This window comes from Macaca nemestrina, chromosome 2 (assembly GCF_043159975.1).
Source record: "Macaca nemestrina isolate mMacNem1 chromosome 2, mMacNem.hap1, whole genome shotgun sequence".
NCBI classification, from domain to species: domain Eukaryota; kingdom Metazoa; phylum Chordata; class Mammalia; order Primates; family Cercopithecidae; genus Macaca; species Macaca nemestrina.
The window spans coordinates 88,029,228-88,053,320 of record NC_092126.1 but is presented as its reverse complement, the minus strand read 5'-3'; the positions used below and the strand labels follow the sequence as shown (position 1 = coordinate 88,053,320).

The window sequence follows — 24,093 nt, the reverse complement described above, 5'->3', positions numbered from 1 at the left end:
ACTGTTGTTATAATAAAAATCCATGCAATGAATTTTTCCCACTGAGAAAATTAATGAACAATTTTCTACCTTTGGTAGCCGATCCATTTGAAACTCAGAAGGCAAATTAATGAATGCTCTACACATTGTGAACCAAATTTTAGCCGCTAATCTTCTAGAAAATGATGACACAAATACATTATACAGACTTGTAGTAATTTATTAAAATGTGAAAAGGTAAAAACTGACCTTCTATGAAACTAATATGACAAAATGGATTTATGAGTGAAATGGTAGAGCATATAATACTATCATAGCATAAGAATTTTAATTTATTTTAAAAATCACTGCACTGAACCTTAAAAATCTAAGACAGCAAGTTTAATTTTCTGATGGTGAAGGTGTAGTTTTGTTCAATAGTAAAACACTACTTTGAAAACTAGCTTTATTTTATTTATAGATAAATATATGTGAGTTCTGAGATTTTTTCCTCTGAAATTTGTCTTGCCACAAGATGAAGTATATCCTTTGCAACAATTTCCAGGAACACGCCAGTAAAGCCCAAAGTGTTTGCAATATTTGTTTTACTTATTTTAAGAATAATAGAGGGCTTTCCTTCTCCCACAATACGTCGCACTCTTCCTTTCCAGCTTGGACCCGGCAGAATGGCTCCCGCAAAGAAGGGTGGCGAGAAGAAAAAGGGCCGTTCTGCCATCAACGAGGTGGTGACCCGAGAATACACCATCAACATTCACAAGCGCATCCATGGAGTGGGCTTCAAGAAGCGTGCCCCTCAGGCACTCAAAGAGATTCGGAAATTTGCCATGAAGGAGATGGGAACTCCAGATGTGCGCATTGATACCAGGCTCAACAAAGCTGTCTGGGCCAAAGGAATAAGGAATGTCCCATACCGAATTCGTGTGCGGCTGTCCAGAAAACATAATGAGGATGAAGATTCACCAAATAAGCTCTATACTTTGGTTACCTATGTACCTGTTACCACTTTCAAAAATCTACAGACAGTCAATGTGGATGAGAACTAATCGCTGATCATCAAATACATCAAATAAAGTTATAAAATTGAAAAAAAAAAAGAATAATAGAAGGGAAATTAAAACATGCACAACCCAAATAAGTTTCATTCCAAAATAAATTAATCAATTATATAGCTAACTGACACTTTCAGTCTTTATTTTTAGAAAGGACCTTAAAATTATTTCATTTTGGGGAGAACAAATGTGTTTATTTGGGAGATTACTGATTACACAATAATGTAAAGTAAATCACTATTGGAGAAGCTTTCCATGGGATACTCTTAAACCCACTATTTTCTTATAAATAGATAAGAACTGTCTTACTTCAAGATTTCAAGTGTGATCTAATTAGTCTTGTGTTTTCCACAAACTTCTTAAAGAAATCAATGAGAATCTTTGTTACACAAAAGGTTTAGCCTTACACACTCTCTCCAAAACAATGGTTGCTATAAAATAAAACCAAAATGCATACCTTATATCTTTTGGGGATCAAATAAACTTTATTGCTCAGCAAAGCCTTTCTTAATATCCTTGACAGAGTTAAGCTTCTCTCCTCTCGGCTTCCATCAAATATTTCTCCCATACACAAAAATATCATTCAGGGTGTGCTTTCTGGGGTTAGTATTGTGGATACCATATGGAGACAAATCCCTGACATCATTTTTGACAACTGCCCCTCTGCTCTCTCCAATTTCCTCCTTCCAAAATTAGAACATTTCCATGACCAGTACATCCTATGTTATCTCTTATAAAAATATTGATCCAACTCTGCTCTACAATGAATTTGTGATGCCCTCCATAAAGCCTCAACACTTCTACCAATTCCTGATTACTTGACTATATTCAGTTTTTATTGCCTCAACTATTTGAATGTGCCTGAATCGGCTATAATATTTGGGACTTTATTAAAAAATAATTTCTATATTTAAGGTATGCAACATGATATTAGAGGACACATATAAAGAGTAAAATGGTTACTGCAGTGAAACAAATTAACATATTCATCATCTCACATAGTTAGCCCTCCCTCCTTTTTTGTGGCAAGAGCAGCTAAAATCTTCTCATATAGCAAAAATTCCAAATACAGCACAATGTTATTAACCATAGTTTTTGTGTTATACATCTGATTTCTAGACTTGTTCATTCTACATATTGGTTAATTTTCATTCTCTGACCTACATCTTTTGATTTTCTCCTGGTAACTGCCACACTTCTGGTACCATATTGTTTTCCATAATGACTGCACCAATCTACACTGCCATCAAGAGTCCTCTTTTCTTCACACCCTTGCCAACATTTATTATCTCTTGACTTTTGGATAACGGGCATCCTAACAGGTGTGAGTTGATATATCATAGTGATTTTGACTTGCATATCCCTGATAATTAATGATGCTAAGCACCTTTTCATTTACCTGCTGGCCATTTTATGTTTTCCTTGTCCTTCATTTTCTTTGCCCATTTTTAATGCTTGTTTTTTTTTCTGATATTCAGTTGTGTAAGTTCTTTATAAATGTTGATATTAACCCCTTAACAGAGATATGGTTTCCAAATATCTTACCCAAATCTGTAGGTTGTTGCTTCATTCTGCTGATGTTTCCTTTGCTATATACAGATGATGTTTACTTCGATGTAGTACTATTTTTTTTGTTTCTGTAGTCTGAAGTTTTCATGTAATATAAAAAAAATTATTGCCAAGGCCAACGTCAATGAGCTTTCCCCCTACGTACTCTTCCCGGAGTTTCATGGTTTCAGATCTTATGTTTAAGTCTTTTATTCATTTTAAGTTGATTTTTGTGTATGATGTAAGATAAGGATCCAATTTCTCCAGCACCATTTATTGAAAAGACTGTCCTTTCTCCACTGTGCATTCTTGGCATCCTTGTCAAACTTGGCAGACAATTTCACTACATATGATTGGGTTTATTTATGGACTGTCTGTTTTGTTTCACTGTGTCTTTTTCTGTTCCCTGTGTCTGTTTCTATTCTAGTTTCATACCATTTTGATTACTATAGTTTTATAATATAATTTTAAATCAAGAATTGTAATGTCCTGATCAGAATTACTTTAGTTATTCAAGGTCTTTTATTATTCCATGTGAATTCGAGGATGTGTTTTCTACTTCTGTGAAGAATGTTTTTGGTATCTTGATAGGAATTGCACTGAATCTGTATATTGTCTTAGATAGTAAGCGCACTTTAACAATTTTGATTTTTCTGATCCAAGAGCATGGAATATCTCTCAATTTACTTGTCATAAGTTTCCTTCATTAATGTTATGTAGTTTACAGTGTAAGAAACTTTTACCTCCTTAGGCTTATTCTTAATTATTTTATTTTTTGATGATTGTACATAGATTTTTTTCCTTGATTTCTTTTTCAACTATGTCAATATTTGTGTAGAGAATGTTACTGATTTGTGTACATTGATTTTGTATCCTGAAACTTTACCGAATTTATTTATTGGTTCTAAAAGTTTCTTTGTGCAATCTTTGGGGCTTTCTACATAGGGGATTGTGTCATGTGCAAATACAGATAATTTTACACATTTCTTTCCTATTTGAAGATTTTCTCTTCTTGTCTGATTGTTCTTGCTAGTACTTCTAGTACTGTTGTGAACAGAAGTGGTGAGAGTGGTCATCCTTGCTTGGTACTTGATCTTAATAGAAGGGCTTTCAGTTTATCCCCATTAATTATGATGTTAGCTGTAGGATTTTCACAAATAGCCCTTATTATGTTGAAACCATGAGATGAAGATTCACTCTCCAAGGCATGGGTGGATATCTATCACCAACAAAACCAGGGTGTGTGACTCTGAGGCTCATCCCCACATCTCAGGCCTTGAGAGCAGGGATATAGCTATGAGTTTGACTTTGGGAGGAAGGGTGCAGCATTGACATGGCTTTGGGAGAAAAGTGTGGTCTCAAAGCTTGGGTTCTGGAGATCAGGGCATAGCTACAGTTCTGGTCCCAGAGCTAACAGGGCACAGCAGCAACTCAAGCCCCAGGGGATTGGGGTACCACACAATGGTGACTTTGGACCTTGAGATGGTAGGACACAGCAAGAGTTTAGGCTGTGAATCCAAGTGCAACAGGAGTAAGTACCAAGGAATGGTACACATTTGTGGCTTGGGCACCAGTTGGTAGGGAGCAGTACAGTGTTAACCTCACTTCCTGGGGAGTCAGGGAATCTCAGCAGCTTGGACTTCAGGGGTCTAGTCCAGTTCCAGGAAGCTGAGTTTTTGCAGCTATTTGGCTTGGAGGATGAGATGGCACAGTTCAGTCATGTCTCTGATTCCCTGGAACATAGGGAACTACATTAGCTTGGCCCCAGAAGGTGCAGCTACATGAGTTGTACAAGGTTCCAGTTCCTCACGGGGAAGTGCATCACATCAACTCAGGCACTGGAGGTCATGACTTCCCTGCTTGGCCAAGAATCTGGGCCCCCATAGGGGTGGGGTATCATACTAGCTCAGGTGTAGGGAGCAATATTAGGGGATGATTGCTCCACTTAGCCTAGAGTCTGGGTCCGTGGAGGAGCAGGTGCTACATCATGTCAGGTACAATACAATTTGCATTTTAAGATCTATATAGTATTTTTCTTTTATTTGTAATAGATCAAGCATCATCACTTTATCACTGCTGCCAGGTATTATGGGTCAAAACTGCCTACCAGAATACTCATTCTGTCAAAATTAATAACAGAAAAAGAGTTAATAATATAATCAACAACATGTATTGCAGAACAAAAAGAGCTTTGGATGTGTGGAGTATTAAGTCTTGCTCGCCTAGAATCAGTTTGTTGCAATAATCCACAACAGCTAAGAGCATATTCATGAACTCAAATCACTGAAAAAATACATATTAACCAGAGAAAACATGTACAGGAAAAATGGAGAAGAAATGAGCTGGCATTACAAGAGGGTATGTGCAATTAAAACACTTATAGTTCACATTAATAATGTGTTTATTTGCTCCTTGTAGGCAAGGCTCATGTTCACTCATTTTTATAGTCACTTCATTGCACTTAGAGCCCAGAACGGTGCTTGGCACATAATATGGGAGGCAGTCAATGCTTTCTGAGTAGTTCCATATTCTGCTGGTGAGATTGTTCTCACATATCTTCATGGGATAGTCACACAAGGATTAATTACTTATAGTTGCCTACATATTTAAAGAGAATTTAAAAAATAGATTTGTCTTCAAATAAAGAATAAACATTTTTAGTCTTTATATATTTCGGGTGATATATACATACATAATAAAATAATCATTTGGAAGCACTTTGTTCTACAATCTACAGTGTGTTGGCTATAATCAAAGACTTGTGGGAACAAAAAATAAAAACTTGAAGAAAACAGAGATTCAAACCTAAAGCCTACAATATTGGGGGTTGAATAAATGAAAAGTTGGAAAACATCATAAAACTAAAAGCAATATAAAATAAATGTAAATGCTGGAATCCACAAAGATAGGCAATGAACACCCTTGAGTCACTAAACCATTTTATCAATGCTTCTGTTATAGCACTTCCTATAGTCATGAACTTACTTATATCTATGATTATTCCCTTTCTGCTACTTCCTGCAAGGCAACAATTATAACAAGTATGGTAGATGTTTATAAAGTGTTTATGAACTTAATGAATGATCAAATAAATATATGAACTAATGAATAAGTGAATGAACAGCTGTCAGTAAAATGTAGGAAGCCCTCTCCTAGATGAGGGGCAATCCAGTCATCAGGGCCTTGACAATTGCAGCGTCTACCAGAAATACTGGCTCTCTGAAATCACTTAGCTTTGTGAATTTGATTTTATTTATTATAAAAGAAAAGAAAATGAAATAGTGAACTAAAGGATTGTTAAGATAACCTTTTTTCATTATATTATTTGCTTTCTCAAGTTGAGGAAAATTATTCTATTTTTTCCCCTATTGCATGAAATAAAACTACCAGGGATCTGAGCACTAGAGAAAGGCAAATTCGAGACATTAATTAGTTTGAACAGAATTGGTAATGTACATCACCTACTGAGATGGAAGAGAGATGGGAAAGAAAACCAGATTTTCAGAGATAAACAGTTCAAAGAATTTCACAATGTGACAAAAAGGTCACATGACCACCACAATGTGACAAATCAAGCAAGTATTAAAACATTTTGCCAGACAATTTTCTGCACTTGATGTGAAAATTCAAAGGTAATAAAGTAAAAGCAAATTATATTTAACAAAGAAACAGTTTAACTCTTTAGGTGTAAATCTCTTTATCTCTTTCTATAAAGTAAAATTTTAAAACAATGGATAGTCGCTACTTTATAATCTTGGCTGTTTCCAAAATGATTTAAACAAAAGAGGGCATTTGTTTTAAAATTAGATGTTTTATATTTTTAAATTAGCCAAACTACCATTGTTTTTAAGTCACAGGAAATGTAAGAAATGATTGTAAGGAAGGAGTAAGAACATCTGATGAAGGTTTTGCAGTCAGTTCTTGACTGGTTCCTGGGATTCCTTTGTGACAAAGTAAAGGTCAAAGTTGCAGCTGACATGCCACATGAGGAAGAGAATTCTCTCAGAATCTAAAATGGTAATATGTAAGATTACTGTATAATGAAGACTGACACTACAAATAAGGTAATTTTCTTCATTTTAGTTCCCTGAGTTCATCTCTTCAACATGTACAATATGTCATACATCACTTAAGTGGTCAAATATTTAAACTGATGCCTTACAAAGTTATGCCATTCAATATTGCAGACTGACACCTCCAGCTGTTAAGCAATTAGGTTGGAAGAAATACAAAGTTAGGTTACTAGGAGTGAATACTGGATGACATTTCCAAAATTTGATACTGAAATTTCACCCAATATATATAATACAGAATGTTAACATTTTCAAATTAAAAGCAACATGTATGTGAAAGTACAAATTTTAAGAGAATGATGAAAGTAAAATAGAGATAAGAACAGAAAAAATTTTCCAGTTTTTAGGGCTTGTTTTTTGGCTATTTATAACTGATATATTGAACTACATTATTTTATTAAATATTTTAGAGATAAAAAGGCTTATATAATTATATAAAAATAATTATATAAAAAAGCTTATAGAATTATATAAAAATAATTATACAAAAAATACTAGCTTAAGAAGTAAGCCATTCCCAGTACCATGACCATAATCTTCCTTCCACATCAAAGATAACCGCTATTCTGGATTTAATATTATCTCCATGCATGGATTTATGCTTTTATGCATATGTACATATCTATACCAAATATCTATAAAATATTGCTTTGCATAATTTAAAACTTTATATAAATACGTCATGATGCATGCTTTCCTCTGCATAGGTTTTTTTAAAATTCAATTTATATTTATCCAATCTACTTCATACATTTTCATCATCACTGTATGGATATACTACCAGTTACCTATTTAGGGTGATTTACATTTTTCTTTTATAAACTACACTGTTAAGAACACTTTTGCATATATCTTGAGCATATGTAGACAAGTCTCTTTAGGGCATACAATTAGGAGTAGAATCGCTAGGTTATAGAATATATGCATCTTCAGCTGTATAGATAAGATCAAGGAGTCACCCCAATTTATCAGAATGAAAAACAAATTGTATGTGGTATCCCAAGTACAACATTTAATAGGGCTTTGAATTGTTTTATAGGTTTTCATTCTGCCTTTCATCAGAGCATCTTCCCAGCATAGCATGTCACAGGCAATGGCTATGTTTCAGAAAGTAAACATCACTCCCCAGAGTTAAGAAGCAGCAAATACTTTTCCTATCTCTCATCCGTACAATGTTCACAGGCAAAAGAAACAAGAGTCCTAAACAACAACCAAAATATACAACCTATCAAATAGTAATTTAAATGACAATAAATTTTTCTTTATGGTGGGGCAATTATTTGATAAACATGGTGCTTAATGTGCCTTATCTCATTTAGTTTCTGGAATAAGTTTGGCAGTGAAGGTGTTATCCTTGCGTTGTTCAAGAACAAATTCAAAAGTCAAATCAGAGGTTCAGTAACTTGCCTAAGGCAACAAAGCTAGTAAATGACAAACTAAATTAGTAATGCTCCAAAGCTAAATTTTTTCTATTATACACTAGCAGTAAACTGCAGGTTAAAATTCCAAAGCATTAACTACAAAAATCTATAAAGCACTACAAAGAACAAGTAACTTTAATTATCTTCACTTATTTAGGGACAGTTGTACATATATGGGCCTTTCCAACTTCGTATTATGGCTTTATCTTGGTGGCAAAATTTCACTACCCCTCAGTACTTCCAGAAAAGGAAAGAGATCATTATAAAAAGTAATTTAGTTAAAATTAAAACTTAATTAATTAATGTACTAGATAGTCACAACACTGCTAAAAGGTGCAGTAGATGTTAAACAGGTAAAATGAATTTAGTTCATTATCTGTAGATTTAACAAATATCCCTGTCTTATATTTACTTGTATAACTCAATGCTCATTCAGCAACCCAAGCCTTGCTTGATATGAAAGGGAAACGATTCTGAAGCTCTAAAGGAGAATTAATCAAACAGAATTAAAGTCATTCTCATGCAAACTCTATTCTTCCAGATGGCAACTATCCTACAATGAAAATTTTAGGAAATGGGGCACACAGGCAACTATGGACAAAGAAGGTCAAAGGAACTTCCTAAGAGTATGTCGAGACATCATAAATCATAGTACAGGAAACATTGATTTTTGAAGAGTAACATGGTAGAAAATTGAACAATAATAAGTATGATGGCAACATAGTGTGAAGGCAGACAGCTGGAGGGCTTGAAAAATAATGGAGAACATTCTCACTTTGAGAGTGGCCACACAGTGATCAAAGCACTTTCAAATAAAGTTTATTTTTAAATATAATGAATAGAGTATAATTGTTTTACATATGTTAGGCCTCATGATCTGTCAACAAAGTAAGAAATAATAGGACTCAAACTCTATCAAAATAGAAAGCTTCTTAGCTTGGAAAATACAAAAATCCAGGGATATGATTGATCAACATAGATGCAAATATCCTCAACAAAATCCTAACAAACTGAATTCTACAGCACACTAAAAGGATCATTCGCTGTAGTCAAGCGGAATTTACCACCGGGATCCTAGGGTGGTTTAACATACATAAACCTATTAATGTGATACACCATGTTAATAGAATGCAGGACAAAAAACATGATCTCATTAAATGCAGAAAATAATTTAACAAAATTCAATATCCTTTTACAATAAACACTCTCAACAAATCAGATACAGAAGGAATCTACCCTAACCCAATAAAGGCCATATATGACAAGCCCACAACTAACATACTCACCAGAGAAAAGTTAAAAGGATTTTTTCCCAGATCAAGAAAGACAAGGATGCCCACTCTCACCACATCTATTCACTAGAATACTGGAAGTCCTTGTCAGAACAAATAGGCAAGAGAAAGAAATACAAGTCACTAACTATTGTGGGAAGCCAGGGACCTTGACTAGAGGGACCAGCTGGGGTCGTGGCAGAGGAACATAAATTGTGAAGATTTCATGGACATTTGTCAGTTCCTAAAATTAATACTTTTATAATTTCTTATGCCTGTCTGTACTGCAATCTCTAAATATAAATTGTGAAGATTTCATGGACATTTATCAGTTCCCAAAATCAATACTTTCTTATGCTTGTCTTTAATCTCTTAATAATTTAAGTGTTAATAATTTCTTATGCTTGTCTTTAATGTCCTAATCCTGTTATCTTCCTAAGGTGAAAATGTATGTCACCTCAGGACCACTATTGTACAAATTGATTGTAAAACATGTGTGTTTGAACAGTATGAAATCAGTGCACCTTGAGATTCTGGGGGGGGCGGAGGAAGATGGCCGAATAGGAACAGCTCCAGTCTCCAACTCCCAGCGCGAGCGACACAGAAGACGGGTGATTTCTGCATTTTCAACTGAGGTACTGGGTTCATCTCACTGGGGAGTGCCCGACGATCGGTGCTGGTCAGCTGCTGAAGCCCGACCAAGCTGAAGCAGGGCGAGGCATTGCCTCCCCTGGGAAGCGCAAGGGTGAAGGGAATCCCTTTTCCTAGCCAGGGGAACTGAGACACACAACACCTGGAAAATCGGGTAACTCCCACCCCAATACTGCGCTTTAAGCAAACAGGCACAGCAGGAGATCATATCCCACACCTGGCTGGGAGGGTTCCACACCCACGGAGCCTCCCTCATTGCTAGCACAGCAGTCTGTGATCTACCGGCAAGGCAGCAGCCAGGCTGGGGGAGGGGGGCCCGCCATTGCTGAGGCTTAAGTAGGTAAACAAAGCTGCTGGGAAGCTCCAACTGGGTGGAGCTCACAGCAGCTCAAGGAAACCTGCCTGTCTCTGTAGACTCCACCTCTGGGGACAGGGCAATAAAAAACGCAGCCGAAACCTCTGCAGACGCAAAAGATTCTGTCTGACAGCTTTGAAGAGAGCAGTGGATCTCCCAACACGGAGGTTGAGATCTGAGAAGGGACGGACTCCCTGCTCAAGTGGGTCCCTGACCCCTGAGTAGCCTAACTGGGAGACATCCCCCACTAGGGGCAGTCTGACATCCCACACCTCACAGGGTGGAGTACACCCCTGAGAGGAAGCTTCCAAAGCAAGAATCAGACAGGTACACTCGCTGTTCAGAAATATTCTATCTTCTGCAGCCTCTGCTGCTGATACCCAGGCAAACAGGGTCTGGAGTGGACCTCAAGCAATCTCCAACAGACCTACAGCTGAGGGTCCTGACTGTTAGAAGGAAAACTATCAAACAGGAAGGACACCTACACCAAAACCCCATCAGTACATCACCATCATCAAAGACCAGAGGCAGATAAAACCACAAAGATGGGGAAAAAGCAGGGCAGAAAAGCTGGAAATTCAAAAAATAAGAGCGCATCTCCCCCGGCAAAGGAGCGCAGCTCATCGCCAGCAAGGGATCAAAGCTGGACGGAGAATGACTTTGACGAGATGAGAGAAGAAGGCTTCAGTCCATCAAATTTCTCAGAGCTAAAGGAGGAATTACGTACCCAGCGCAAAGAAACTAAAAATCTTGAAAAAAAAGTGGAAGAATTGATGGCTAGAGTAATTAATGCAGAGAAGGTCCTAAACGAAATGAAAGAGATGAAAACCATGACACAAGAAATACGTGACAAATGCACAAGCTTCAGTAACTGACTCAACCAACTGGAAGAAAGAGTATCTGCGATTGAGGATCAAATGAATGAAATGAAGCAAGAAGAGAAACCAAAAGAAAAAAGAAGAAAAAGAAATGAACAAAGCCTGCAAGAAGTATGGGATTATGTAAAAAGACCAAATCTACGTCTGATTGGGGTGCCTGAAAGTGAGGGGGAAAATGGAACCAAGTTGGAAAACACTCTTCAGGATATCATCCAGGAGAACTTTCCCAACCTAGTAGGGCAGGCCAACATTCAAATCCAGGAAATACAGAGAACACCACAAAGATACTCCTCGAGAAGAGCAACTCCAAGACACATAATTGCCAGATTCACCAAAGTTGAAATGAAGGAAAAAATCTTAAGGGCAGCCAGAGAGAAAGGTCGGGTTACCCACAAAGGGAAGCCCATCAGACTAACAGCAGATCTCTCGGCAGAAACTCTCCAAGCCAGAAGAGAGTGGGGGCCAATATTCAACATTCTTAAAGAAAAGAATTTTCAACCCAGAATTTCATATCCAGCCAAACTAAGTTTCATAAGTGAAGGAGAAATAAAATCCTTTACAGATAAGCAAATGCTTAGAGATTTTGTCACCACTAGGCCTGCCTTACAAGAGACCCTGAAGGAAGCACTCAACATGGAAAGGAACAACTGGAACCAGCCATTGCAAAATCATGCCAAAATGTAAAGACCATCGAGGCTAGGAAGAAACTGCATCAACTAATGAGCAAAATAACCAGTTAATATCATAATGGCAGGATCAAGTTCACACATAACAATCTTAACCTTAAATGTAAATGGACTAAATGCTCCAATTAAAAGACACAGACTGGCAAACTGGATAAAGAGTCAAGACCCATCAGTCTGCTGTATTCAGGAGACCCATCTCACACGCAGAGACATACATAGGCTCAAAATAAAGGGATGGAGGAACATTTACCAAGCAAATGGAGAACAAAAAAAAGCAGGGGTTGCAATACTAGTCTCTGATGAAACAGACTTTAAACCATCAAAGATCAAAAGGGACAAAGAAGGCCATTACATAATGGTAAAGGGATCAATTCAACAGGAAGAGCTAACTATCCTAAATATATATGCACCCAATACAGGAGCACCCAGATTCATCAAGCAAGTCCTTAGAGACTTACAAAGAGACTTAGACTCCCATACAATAATAATGGGAGACTTCAACACTCCACTGTCAACATTAGACAGATCAACAAGACAGAAAGTTAACAAGGATATCCAGGAATTGAACTCAGCCCTGCAGCAAGCAGACCTAATAGACATCTATAGACTCTCCACCCCAAGTCAACAGAATATACATTCTTCTCAGCACCACATCACACTTACTCCAAAATTGACCACGTAATTGGAAGTAAAGCACTCCTCAGCAAATGTACAAGAACAGAAATTATAACAAACTGTCTCTCAGACCACAGTGCAATCAAACTAGAAGTCAGGACTAAGAAACTCAATCAAAACCGCTCAACTACATGGAAACTGAACAACCTGCTCCTGAATGACTACTGGGTACATAACGAAATGAAGGCAGAAATAAAGATGTTCTTTGAAACCAATGAGAACAAAGATACAACATACCAGAATCTCTGGGACACATTTAAAGCAGTGTGTAGAGGGAAATTTATAGCACTAAATGCCCACAAGAGAAAGCAGGAAAGATCTAAAATTGACACTCTAACATCGCAATTAAAAGAACTAGAGAAGCAAGAGCAAACACATTCGAAAGCTAGCAGAAGGCAAGAAATAACTAAGATCATAGCAGAACTGAAGGAGATAGAGACACAAAAAACCCTCCAAAAGATCAACGAATCCAGGAGTTGGTTTTTTGAAGAGATCAACAAAATTGACAGACCACGAGCAAGACTAATAAAGAAGAAAAGAGAGAAGAATCAAATCGACGCAATTAAAAATGATAAAGGGGATATCACCACCGACCCCACAGAAATACAAACTACCATCAGAGAATACTATAAACACCTCTACGCAAATAAACTGGAAAATCTAGAAGAAATGGATAATTTCCTGGACACTTACACTCTTCCAAGACTAAACCAGGAAGAAGTTGAATCCCTGAATAGACCAATAGCAGGCTCTGAAATTGAGGCAATAATTAATAGCCTACCAACCAAAAAAAGTCCAGGACCAGATGGATTCACAGCTGAATTCTACCACAGGTACAAGGAGGAGTTGGTACCATTCCTTCTGAAACTATTCCAATCAATAGAAAAAGAGGGAATCCTCCCTAACTCATTTTAGGAGGCCAACATCATCCTGATACCAAAGCCTGGCAGAGACACAACAAAAAAAGAGAATTTTAGACCAATATCCCTGATGAACATCGATGCAAAAATCCTCAATAAAATACTGGCAAACCGGATTCAGCAACACATCAAAAAGCTTATCCACCATGATCAAGTGTGCTTCATCCCTGGGATGCAAGGCTGGTTCAACATTCGCAAATCAATAAACATAATCCAGCATATAAACAGAACCAAAGACAAGAACCACATGATTATCTCAATAGATGCAGAAAAGGCTTTTGACAAAATTCAACAGCCCTTCATGCTAAAAACGCTCAATAAATTCAGTATTGATGGAACGTACCTCAAAATAATAAGAGCTATTTATGACAAACCCACAGCCAATATCATACTGAATGGCCAAAAACTGGAAAAATTCCCTTTGAAAACTGGCACAAGACAGGGATGCCCTCTCTCACCACTCCTATTCAACATAGTGTTGGAAGTTCTGGCTAGGGCAATCAGGCAAGAGAAAGAAATCAAGGGTATTCAGTTAGGAAAAGAAGAAGTCAAATTGTCCCTGTTTGCAGATGACATGATTGTATATTTAGAAAACCCCATTGTCTCAGCCCAAAATCTCCTTAAGCTGATAAGCAACTTCAGCAAAGTCTCAGGATACAAAATTAATGTGCAAAAATCACAAGCATTCTTATACACCAGTAACAGACAAACAGAGAGCCAAATCAGGAATGAACTTCCATTCACAATTGCTTCAAAGAGAATAAAATACCTAGGAATCCAACTTACAAGGGATGTAAAGGACCTCTTCAAGGAGAACTACAAACCACTGCTCAGTGAAATCAAAGAGGACACAAACAAATGGAAGAACATACCATGCTCATGGATAGGAAGAATCAATATCGTGAAAATGGCCATACTGCCCAAGGTTATTTATAGATTCAATGCCATCCCCATCAAGCTACCAATGAGTTTCTTCACAGAATTGGAAAAAACTGCTTTAAAGTTCATATGGAACCAAAAAAGACCCCACATCTCCAAGACAATCCTAAGTCAAAAGAACAAAGCTGGAGGCATCATGCTACCTGACTTCAAACTATACTACAAGGCTAAAGTAACCAAAACAGCATGGTACTGGTACCAAAACAGAGATATAGACCAATGGAACAGAACAGAGTCCTCAGAAATAATACCACACATCTACAGCCATCTGATCTTTGACAAACCTGAGAGAAACAAGAAATGGGGAAAGGATTCCCTATTTAATAAATGGTGCTGGGAAAATTGGCTAGCCATAAGTAGAAAGCTGAAACTGGATCCTTTCCTTACTCCTTATATGAAAATTAATTCAAGATGGATTAGAGACTTAAATGTTAGACCTAATACCATAAAAATCCTAGAGGAAAACCTAGGTAGTACCATTCAGGACATAGGCATGGGCAAAGACTTCATGTCTAAAACACCAAAAGCAACGGCAGCAAAAGCCAAAATTGACAAATGGGATCTCATTAAACTAAAGAGCTTCTGCACAGCAAAAGAAACTACCATCAGAGTGAACAGGCAACCTACAGAATGGGAGAAAATTTTTGCAATCTACTCATCTGACAAAGGGCTAATATCCAGAACCTACAAAGAACTCAAACACATTTACAAGAAAAAAACAAACAACCCCATCCAAAAGTGGGCAAAGGATATGAACAGACATTTCTCAAAAGAAGACATTCATACAGCCAACAGACACATGAAAAAATGCTCATCATCACTGGCCATCAGAGAAATGCAAATGAAAACCACAATGAGATACCATCTCACACCAGTTAGAATGGCGATCATTAAAAAGTCAGGAAACAACAGGTGCTGGAGAGGATGTGGAGAAATAGGAACACTTTTACACTGTTGGTGGGATTGTAAACTAGTTCAACCATTATGGAAAACAGTGTGGCGATTCCTCAAGGATCTAGAACTAGATGTACCATATGACCCAGCCATCCCATTACTGGGTATATACCCAAAGGATTATAAATTATGCTGCTATAAAGACACATGCACACGTATGTTTATTGCAGCACTATTCACAATAGCAAAGACTTGGAATCAACCCAAATGTCCATCAGTGACAGATTGGATTAAGAAAATGTGGCACATATACACCATGTAATACTATGCAGCCATAAAAAAGGATGAGTTTGTGTCCTTTGTAGGGACATGGATGCAGCTGGAAACCATCATTCTTAGCAAACTATCACAAGAACAGAAAACCAAACACCGCATGTTCTCACTCATAGGTGGGAACTGAACAATGAGATCACTTGGACTCGGGAAGGGGAACATCACACACAGGGGCCTATCATGGGGAGGGGGGAGGGGGGAGGGATTGCACTGGGAGTTATACCTGATGTAAATGACGAGTTGATGGGTGCAGCACACCAACATGGCACAAGTATACATATGTAACAAACCTGCACGTTATGCACATGTACCCTACAACTTAAAGTATAATAATAATAATTAAAAAAAAAAAAAGAAAAGAAATCAGTGCACCTTGAAAATGAACAGAGTAACAGTGATTTTAGGGAACAAGGGAAGACAACCAAAGGTCTGTCTGCCTGTGGGGTCGGGCAGAGTAGAGCCATATTTTTCTTCTTGCAGAGAGCCTATAAACGGACATGCAAGTAGGAGAGATATTGCTGAATTCTTTTCCAGCAAGGAATATTAATAATTAATACCCTGGGGAAGGAATACATTCCTGGGGGGAGGTCTATAAATGGCTGCTCTGGGAGTGTCTGTCTTATGTGGTTGAGATAAGGACTGAAATATGCCCTGGTCTCCTGCAGTACTCTCATGCATATTAGGGTGGGGAAAAGATCCCACTAAGGTAAATTTGAGGTCAGATGGGTTCTCTGCTCTTTGACCCTGTTTTCTGTTGTTTAAGATGTTTATCAAGACAATATGTGCACAGCTGAACATAGACTCTCATCAGTAATTCTAATTTTGCCCTTTGCCTTGTGATGTTTGCTTTGCCCTTTGTCTTGTGATCTTTATTGCCCTTTAAAGCATGTGATCTTTGTGAACTACTCCCTGTTCATACACCCCCTGCCCTTTTAAAGTCCTTAATAAATACCTGCTGATTTTGAGGCTCAGGGGACATCACGGACCTACCAATATATTATGTCACCCCTGGAGGCCAGATGTAAAATTCTTCTCTTTGTACTCTTTCTCTTTATTTCTCAGACCAGCCAACACTTAGGGAAAATAGAAAGGACTTACAATGAAATATTGGGGGCTGGTTCTGATAACTAACAATGAACTATCTGAAAAAGAAATCAAGAAAACATATCCATTTACAATAATTAAAAAAAAAAATACTTTGGAATAAATCTAACCAGGAGGTAAAAGATCTGTATACTGAAAACTATAGTACATTGATAAAGGAAATTGAAGAAAACATGAAAAATGAAATAATATTCCATGGTTATAAATTGAAAGAATTGATATTGTTAAAATGTTCATAATACCCAAAGTAATCCACATATTTAATATAATCTCTAACAAAATTCCAATGACATATTTCACATAAATAGAAAAAAAAATCTTAAAATTCAGATAGAACCACAAAAAGACTTCCAAATAGTCCAATCTTGTACAAAGGGTACAAAGTTGGAGGCATTACAGTATCTCACTTCAAACTATATTACAAAGCTATAGTAATTAAAACAGAATAAAAGAGAATAAAAATAGGCACATTGACCAATGACATAGAACCCAGGCATTAAGGCAAACTGATTTTTGACAAAGATGCCAAGAACATATAATGGTTTCTTCAATAAGTAGTGTTAGGAAAACTGGATATCCACATGCAGAAAAATGAAGTTGTACCCCTATCTCACATCATATTAAAAAATCAACTAAAACTTGATAAAATATATTGACATGAACTCTGCAACTTTAAAAATACTAGAAGAATATAGAGAGGAAAAGCTACATGACATTGGTCTAGGCAATGATTTTCTTGTATTTGACCCCAAAAGTTCAGGTAACAAAAGCAAAAATAGACAAAAGGAATTACATCAAACTAAAACAAAATCAAAAAACAAAAACAAAAAACATTTTTGGCCAGGTGCATTGGCTCACCCCTGTAATCCTAGCACTTTGGGAGGCTGAAGCAGGAGGGTCTGCTGAGGTCAAAAGTTTGAGAGCTGCCAGGGCAACATAGCAAGACCTCATCTCTACCAAAAAAAAAAAAAAAAAAAAAAAAAAATTAACTGGCTGTGGTGTCATACACTTACAGTCTCAGCTACTCAGGAAGCTGAGTTGGAAGGGCTGCTCGAGCCCAGGAGAACAAGGTTGCAGTGAGCTATGACCATGCCACTGTACTCCAGCCTGGGTGACAGAGACCCTGTGTCAAAAAACAATAAACAAAAAACCGTTTTGCACAAAAAAGAAAAAATTAATAGAGAAAAGAGATACATGAATTAGGAGAAAATATTTTCAAGCCATACATTTGGTAAAGAGCTAGTATCCAAAATATATAAGACATTTAAGCAATTCTATAGCAGGAAAACAAATAGCACAACTTAAAAATGAGCCAGGGACTTGGATAGATATTTTTCCAAAGAAGACATACTGATGGCCAATAGATAAGTGAAAAAATGCTCAATACCACTAATCATCAGGGAAACACAAATTAGAACTACAATGAGATATCCCCTTATGACTGTCAGAATGGTTATTATCAGAAAGACAAAAGATAAGTGTTCATGAGAATGTGGAGAAAAGGAATCCTTGTACATTTTGGTGGGAATGTAAATTGGTACAGCTATTATGGAAAAGAGTATGGAGATCCCTCAAAAAGTTAAAAATGCAATGATCATATGGTCCAACAAACCCAATTCTAGGTATATATCCAAATGAAACAAAAGCAGTGTCTCAAAGAGATATCAGCATTTTCATGTTCATGTCAGTGTAGCATTATTCATAATAGTGAATATATATATATATACACACACACACACACACATACACATACATGTATATATGCCAATGGAATACTATTCAGCCATAAATAAGAAAGATATGTTGTCATTTGCAATAACATGGATGAACCTGGAGGATATTATGCTAACTGAAATAAGCCAGGTACAGAAAGACAAATACCACATGTTCTCACTTTACATGTGAAATGTAAAGCTATTACACTCATAGAAGCAAAGCATACAATGGTGGTTACCATAATTTAGGGGCAGGGAAGAATTGGAAGCTGTTGATCAAAGGGTACAAAGTTTTAGTTACACAGGAGGAATAAATGATAAGCATTGGAGCTGATGGATATATTAATTAGCTTGATTCAGTCATTACACACTATCTACATATATCATAACATCACTTTGTACCACATGAATATATATGACTACAATTTTTCAATATAAAAAACTAAAAATTAAAAAAGAATCAAGGGATTTGAAGTTTGCTATTTTCAAATATATGATTTTGGGGGGTTTTGGTACTATACCGTGTGGGAAAACTAGGATAAATAGATCTAGATTACAGGGAGATATATTTAAAATTTTGGTCTAATGCCTTCCCCTGTCCCTCACCAAAATGCTAACAAAGATCTTAAAAATACATGGGTGCTTTCAAATGTCATAGGTGTGAAACACAGTAGACGCGTTAGCTTTGACATGCATGAAGATGGAGCTGCCTCAACCACACACACAGCTATATAGCATAGGTATTAATAAAACTTTAGAGCTCAATGGCCTGAAATGAAATTCAGCTCAATCTATTACCTATGTGACTTTGGGCAAATTATTTAACCTCATTACAATTCAGTTTATCTGTAAATAAAATGAAGATAATAATTGCATGTTTCTGATAGATCCATTGTAAGGACTAAAGCATTTAGAGAAGTGCCAGTAACATAACAAGTAATACACTTTCGGAATAATAATAATAATATTGATTATTATTATATTATACATTATAATTAAAATAATGATATTTATGATGATTATAGTAATAATTAATGGTGGTTGGAATAAATGTTGTAAGTCCTCTTTCTCATTTCATGAATTGTGTACATTTAAAATTTCCATCTCCTTCCCACTTACAATCCATCATTTACTAATAGAGTGATACAGTGTGTGGGAGCTGAACTGTGAACTTTCCCAGAAGGATTACTTCATTCTTGATTTCATTATCTTGATTTCAGTCTTGACTTTACTAGCAATGATTAAGCCCTGAAAATTCTCTTACAAATTGTGTGCCCATTTTTACTGGAATTCTGTAATAGTAACAGATAATACACAGAACAATATAAAGGTGGTATTGGGTTTACAGTTATAACATGAATAGTATTATCTCCCTTCAACTACGTTACATTGTATTAAAAAATATGTAATTGTATTAGACATTTTTACATGTTAAGAGAAGGGACAATTGATATTATTTTGTTCCGACTTTTTTACTTAAATAAATTTAAATCTCCAATTGACAAATACGTACTCAGAACATAATCATAATTCAACCAAATTCAGTTATCTAAATCAATATACTCTAATATATTCAGTGCATGTTAAAGCACAGGCTAAATATTCTCATTTTTTGGTTACAACTACCTTTTTCTAGTTCCCCATCAGCACCTTTAAACAAACACCTTATGGCCTGCTAAATGAGCCTCAAAAAGCTGTTCTGAAGCATCAACACAATTACAGAAATTGAAACGTGCTTAAAATCTGAGTTACTGCTGTCAGTGAATGTGCTTAAAAGCAAACAAAAATCTATGCATACCGATACTATGTGACATAATGATTGTCAGAAATATTTTTTCAAATCTCAGCTTCATCTGAAATGCGTTGCTTGAGATTCTGAACTGGTATAAATCAAGCTAAAGTAGCTGATAAAGTAATTGAAATGCAATAAAATAAACCATGATAAATATAAAAATAAAATTATAATTGATATAGTTTAAAATGCCAGCAATCCTCTCAAAATCCTTATAATAGTGACAGTAGCTAAGATCAAGTCTCTCTAGAAGTAATCTATGTCTATGGAACCTACAAATAACTATAAAGTTTTATAAGTCCAACTTTTAAACTAAAAGTTTCCAGGCAACCGGGAATTCTAGAAAAATACTCATATTATGAAGAAAGAAAATAAGCAAATATCTTGAATTCCTTTTAATTAATTTATTTTATTTTATTTTTTTGAGACGGAGTCTCGCTCTGTCGCCCAGGCTGGAGTGCAGTGGCATGATCTCCACTCACTGCAAGCTCTGCCTCCCGGGTTCATGACACTCTCCTGCCTCAGCCTCCCGAGTAGCTGGGACTACAGGTGCGCACCAGCACGCCCGGCTAATTTGTTGTATTTTTAGTAGAGACGGGGTTTCACCATGTTAGCCAGGATGCTCTCGATCTCCCGACCTCGTGATCTGCCCGCCTCGGCCTCCCAAAGTGCTGGGATTACAGGTGTTAGCCACCACACCCGGCAGTATCTTGAATTTCTAAGAAACACCAGTGAAATTCCACAGCCTACTTGTTCCTTCTTCAGAATCTCATTGATGTGAAATGACATTTCCTGAGTAAATTATAGTCCAAAGTGGTCTTAATAAAGAGCACTCTGATAGCCATTATTTTTTCTCCCTCTCTCTCCTGTCTCTAACAAAGGTCACTTTTATCATAACTCACTAGGAATCATTTATTTACTTAGATATTCATTCACCTACTATTTATTTAGTGACTTTTATGTTCCTGGCACTGAGCTAGCTGTTGGAATTACAAAGACAAATAAGAGATCACACTCTATAGCATGAACTCCATGTGTAAATTAACAAATTAAACTACAACTTGGAAGATTTATCAATGGAAGTATATTTTGTGTTAGGAGCAGTCAGGAAAGTAAAATAACTTCTTGTGGATCATAGAAAGCTCTCAATAAAATTGTAATATTAAAAAGAATTCTTAGAGAGGGAGCTTGGTTAGAAAACCATGGATGGTAGACATTTCTAGGCAAAAGAATCGTTTGGTAAACATTGGTGAAGAGTGTCTGTAAAAATCCACAATTCTTTTCAATCCCTTAATCAAGTGACATTTAAAATCAGCCTTTCTATCACAATAGCCAACCTGCTATTGAATCTACAGTCCTGATATCTTTATAGAGCTAGCCTAATTCAATGTTATTTGAAGACAAAAAAAAAAAAAAAAAAAAAAATCTAAAACATTTCTATCTCTTCCAAATTGCTTCTTCTATGGCTTAAAGATTTAAAGCACTGGTCCTCAAAGTATAACCCCTGGACCAGCAGCATCATTAGTTGAAACAGAGAAATGCAGATTCTCAGGCTTCTGCCTAGTCCTACCAAATCAGGTACTGTGGGGATGCAGACTAGCGACGTGTGTTTTTACCAGCCCTCTAGATTATTTGGATGTATATTAAAGATCACTGATTTAAGACACTGTTTTTCTAGCATTAACATTTCTTATGAGTCTCCTGGCTGTCTTCAGAGGAAAAGAAAACTGGACGCTATCTATAATAAACTCACGTGATCATTCCAAAGAATTCTACCCTTGACTACTAATTCAACTTGGAAGCAATCTCAATTTTGCTACACACAAATACACAATTGACCAGACTAGTTTACTCAAGATTATTTCATCTGACATTTATCAAAGAAAATGAGGATAAAAATGTACACTTGGGATAAATGAAAGAAATGATGATTCAAAATTATGTGTATACTTTTTTCTTATTAAATGCACATATATATTACATGACTTTTCTTCTATTAAAATAATAATTATAATAACTAACACCAACAAAGCCCTTACCTTGTATTAAATAATGTTCCAAAGTAATTTACCTATATTAACTCCCCTAATCCTCCTAATAACCCATTGTGACACAAAACTGTATTATCTTAAACAATTGAGGAGCAGAATGGTTAAATGACTTGTCTATGGAAGAAATGCTATGAACTTGAGGAGTGAGAACACTAGTTGAATATAGGCAATCTGGCTCCTGAATCCATGCTCCAAAACAGCTCTTATACTATAGCTAGCACAGGATATATTTCAATAGAGTTTTTAACTTATTCACAGCCTATTAATAGACAATACCCATGACACTAGAAAATAATGCTGTTGCTTTTAGATCATTTTGTAGGTGCTTACAGCATGCACACACACACACATACACACACACTCTATCCTACCTCATTGGGCAAATCACCTCACTTATTTGTGCTTCAGGTTCCTCTGGTATTAAATGACGACAGAGTAGTTGCAAGGATTAAATATGTGCATGTATGAAAATATTTAGAGGAGTGGTTGGGATATACTAGGACCTATTATTGTTTTTGTTGTTATCTGAAATAAAAAGTCAGAGTATGTTATACAATAGATGCTCCTTTTATATTTTGCATTTTTATGGTTTGTAACAATACTTTGTATATTTATTTCCATTGCTTCCTTACAAATTTTAATCAGCTGCTTCAAACAGCTAACTACTGTTAGCTATTTCGATAATTTTTTCATTCCGATAATTCATTCTGATAATTTTATACTAGTGGTAAGATGAGTGATCAGAATAGGGTCAGAAAAGCCCTGTTTATTCTAAGCTTCTTTTCTATATGTAGATGTGAATTAAAATCTTCTCTACAAGTAATTCTGAATGACTTTAATAGTAGGATGGAGATTAGGTGTGAAAAACCTGATAGCAATAGAAATGTTCTCATGGAGAAATAGAGGTCAGATAGCAGCTTTATAAATTTTTTTAGTGTATTTTAAAAATAATTTATTTTAAAATAATAGCTTTATAAATTACAAGCACAGAGTTCACAGATAAATGGAGTGTATGATGATGGGGTAGGGGACAGTTATAATGGAGATAGCAGGGAATTAGTAAGGTATTAGGGAAAATTAGACACAAGAAGCTGGAGCATATGGGGAGAAAGATTTGGACAAGATGCTTGTGCTAAGGCATGAGGGAGGAAATGGTTCTTTCTGACTAGAAAATATCCAAAAGAAGTAGGAACTCCAGAGACAAACTTCATCTACTTTATAATTAAACTTTGCCTTGCCTTCTTTCACACAGTCTACGGTTTATTCTTCTATATACGAATCATTGTTGTAGTAGTTTCTTAAATATTCCTGTATCAATTTACCACAGATCTAGTGGTTTAAAACAACACAAATATATTATCATACAGTCTGGAGGTCAGAAATCCAACACTGATTTTGTGGCACTAAAATCAAGGTTTCAGCGGTACTGTCTCTTCAGGAAGCTCTGCGGGAAAATTCATTTCCTTGACTTTCCCACTTCTAGGGTCCATCTGTATTCTTTGGCTCTTGACCCCTTATTCTATCCTCAAAGTCAGCAGTGTAGCATCTTTTAATTCTCCCTCCCTCTCTGACCTCTGCTCTCTGACTTTATTTTCTCAAGGGAAAGAAATAGGCAAAGAGTCAGAGAGGGGACCACTCCACTAATCCAAAATAATCTCCCCTTTTCGAAATCCTTAACTTAATCACATGTACAACATCTCATTTGCCATGTAAGGTAATATATTCACAGGTTACAGGGATTAGAATGTGGCCATCATTG

The 24,093-nt window shown here is 36.3% G+C and overlaps 2 protein-coding genes across 11 annotated transcripts in view; one reads left to right on the top strand and one right to left on the bottom strand.

The window, feature by feature from the left end:
- LOC105489997 (N-acetylated alpha-linked acidic dipeptidase like 2) overlaps positions 1-24,093 on the bottom strand; it is a 1,462,458-nt gene that overhangs the window by 648,602 nt on the left and 789,763 nt on the right. The gene's annotated exons all lie outside the window — the stretch shown is intronic.
- On the top strand, positions 594-1,067 carry LOC112428058 (large ribosomal subunit protein eL31-like). Its single transcript, XM_071091262.1, has one exon. The coding sequence runs from the start codon at positions 645-647 to the stop codon at positions 1,020-1,022; it is 378 nt and encodes a 125-aa protein (XP_070947363.1). The 5' UTR covers positions 594-644; the 3' UTR covers positions 1,023-1,067.

Excerpts from the sequence above, each read along its gene's own strand:
- LOC112428058 (XM_071091262.1), top strand. The coding sequence starts at position 645 with ATGGCTCCCGCAAAGAAGGGTGGCGAGAAGAAAAAGGGCCGTTCTGCC.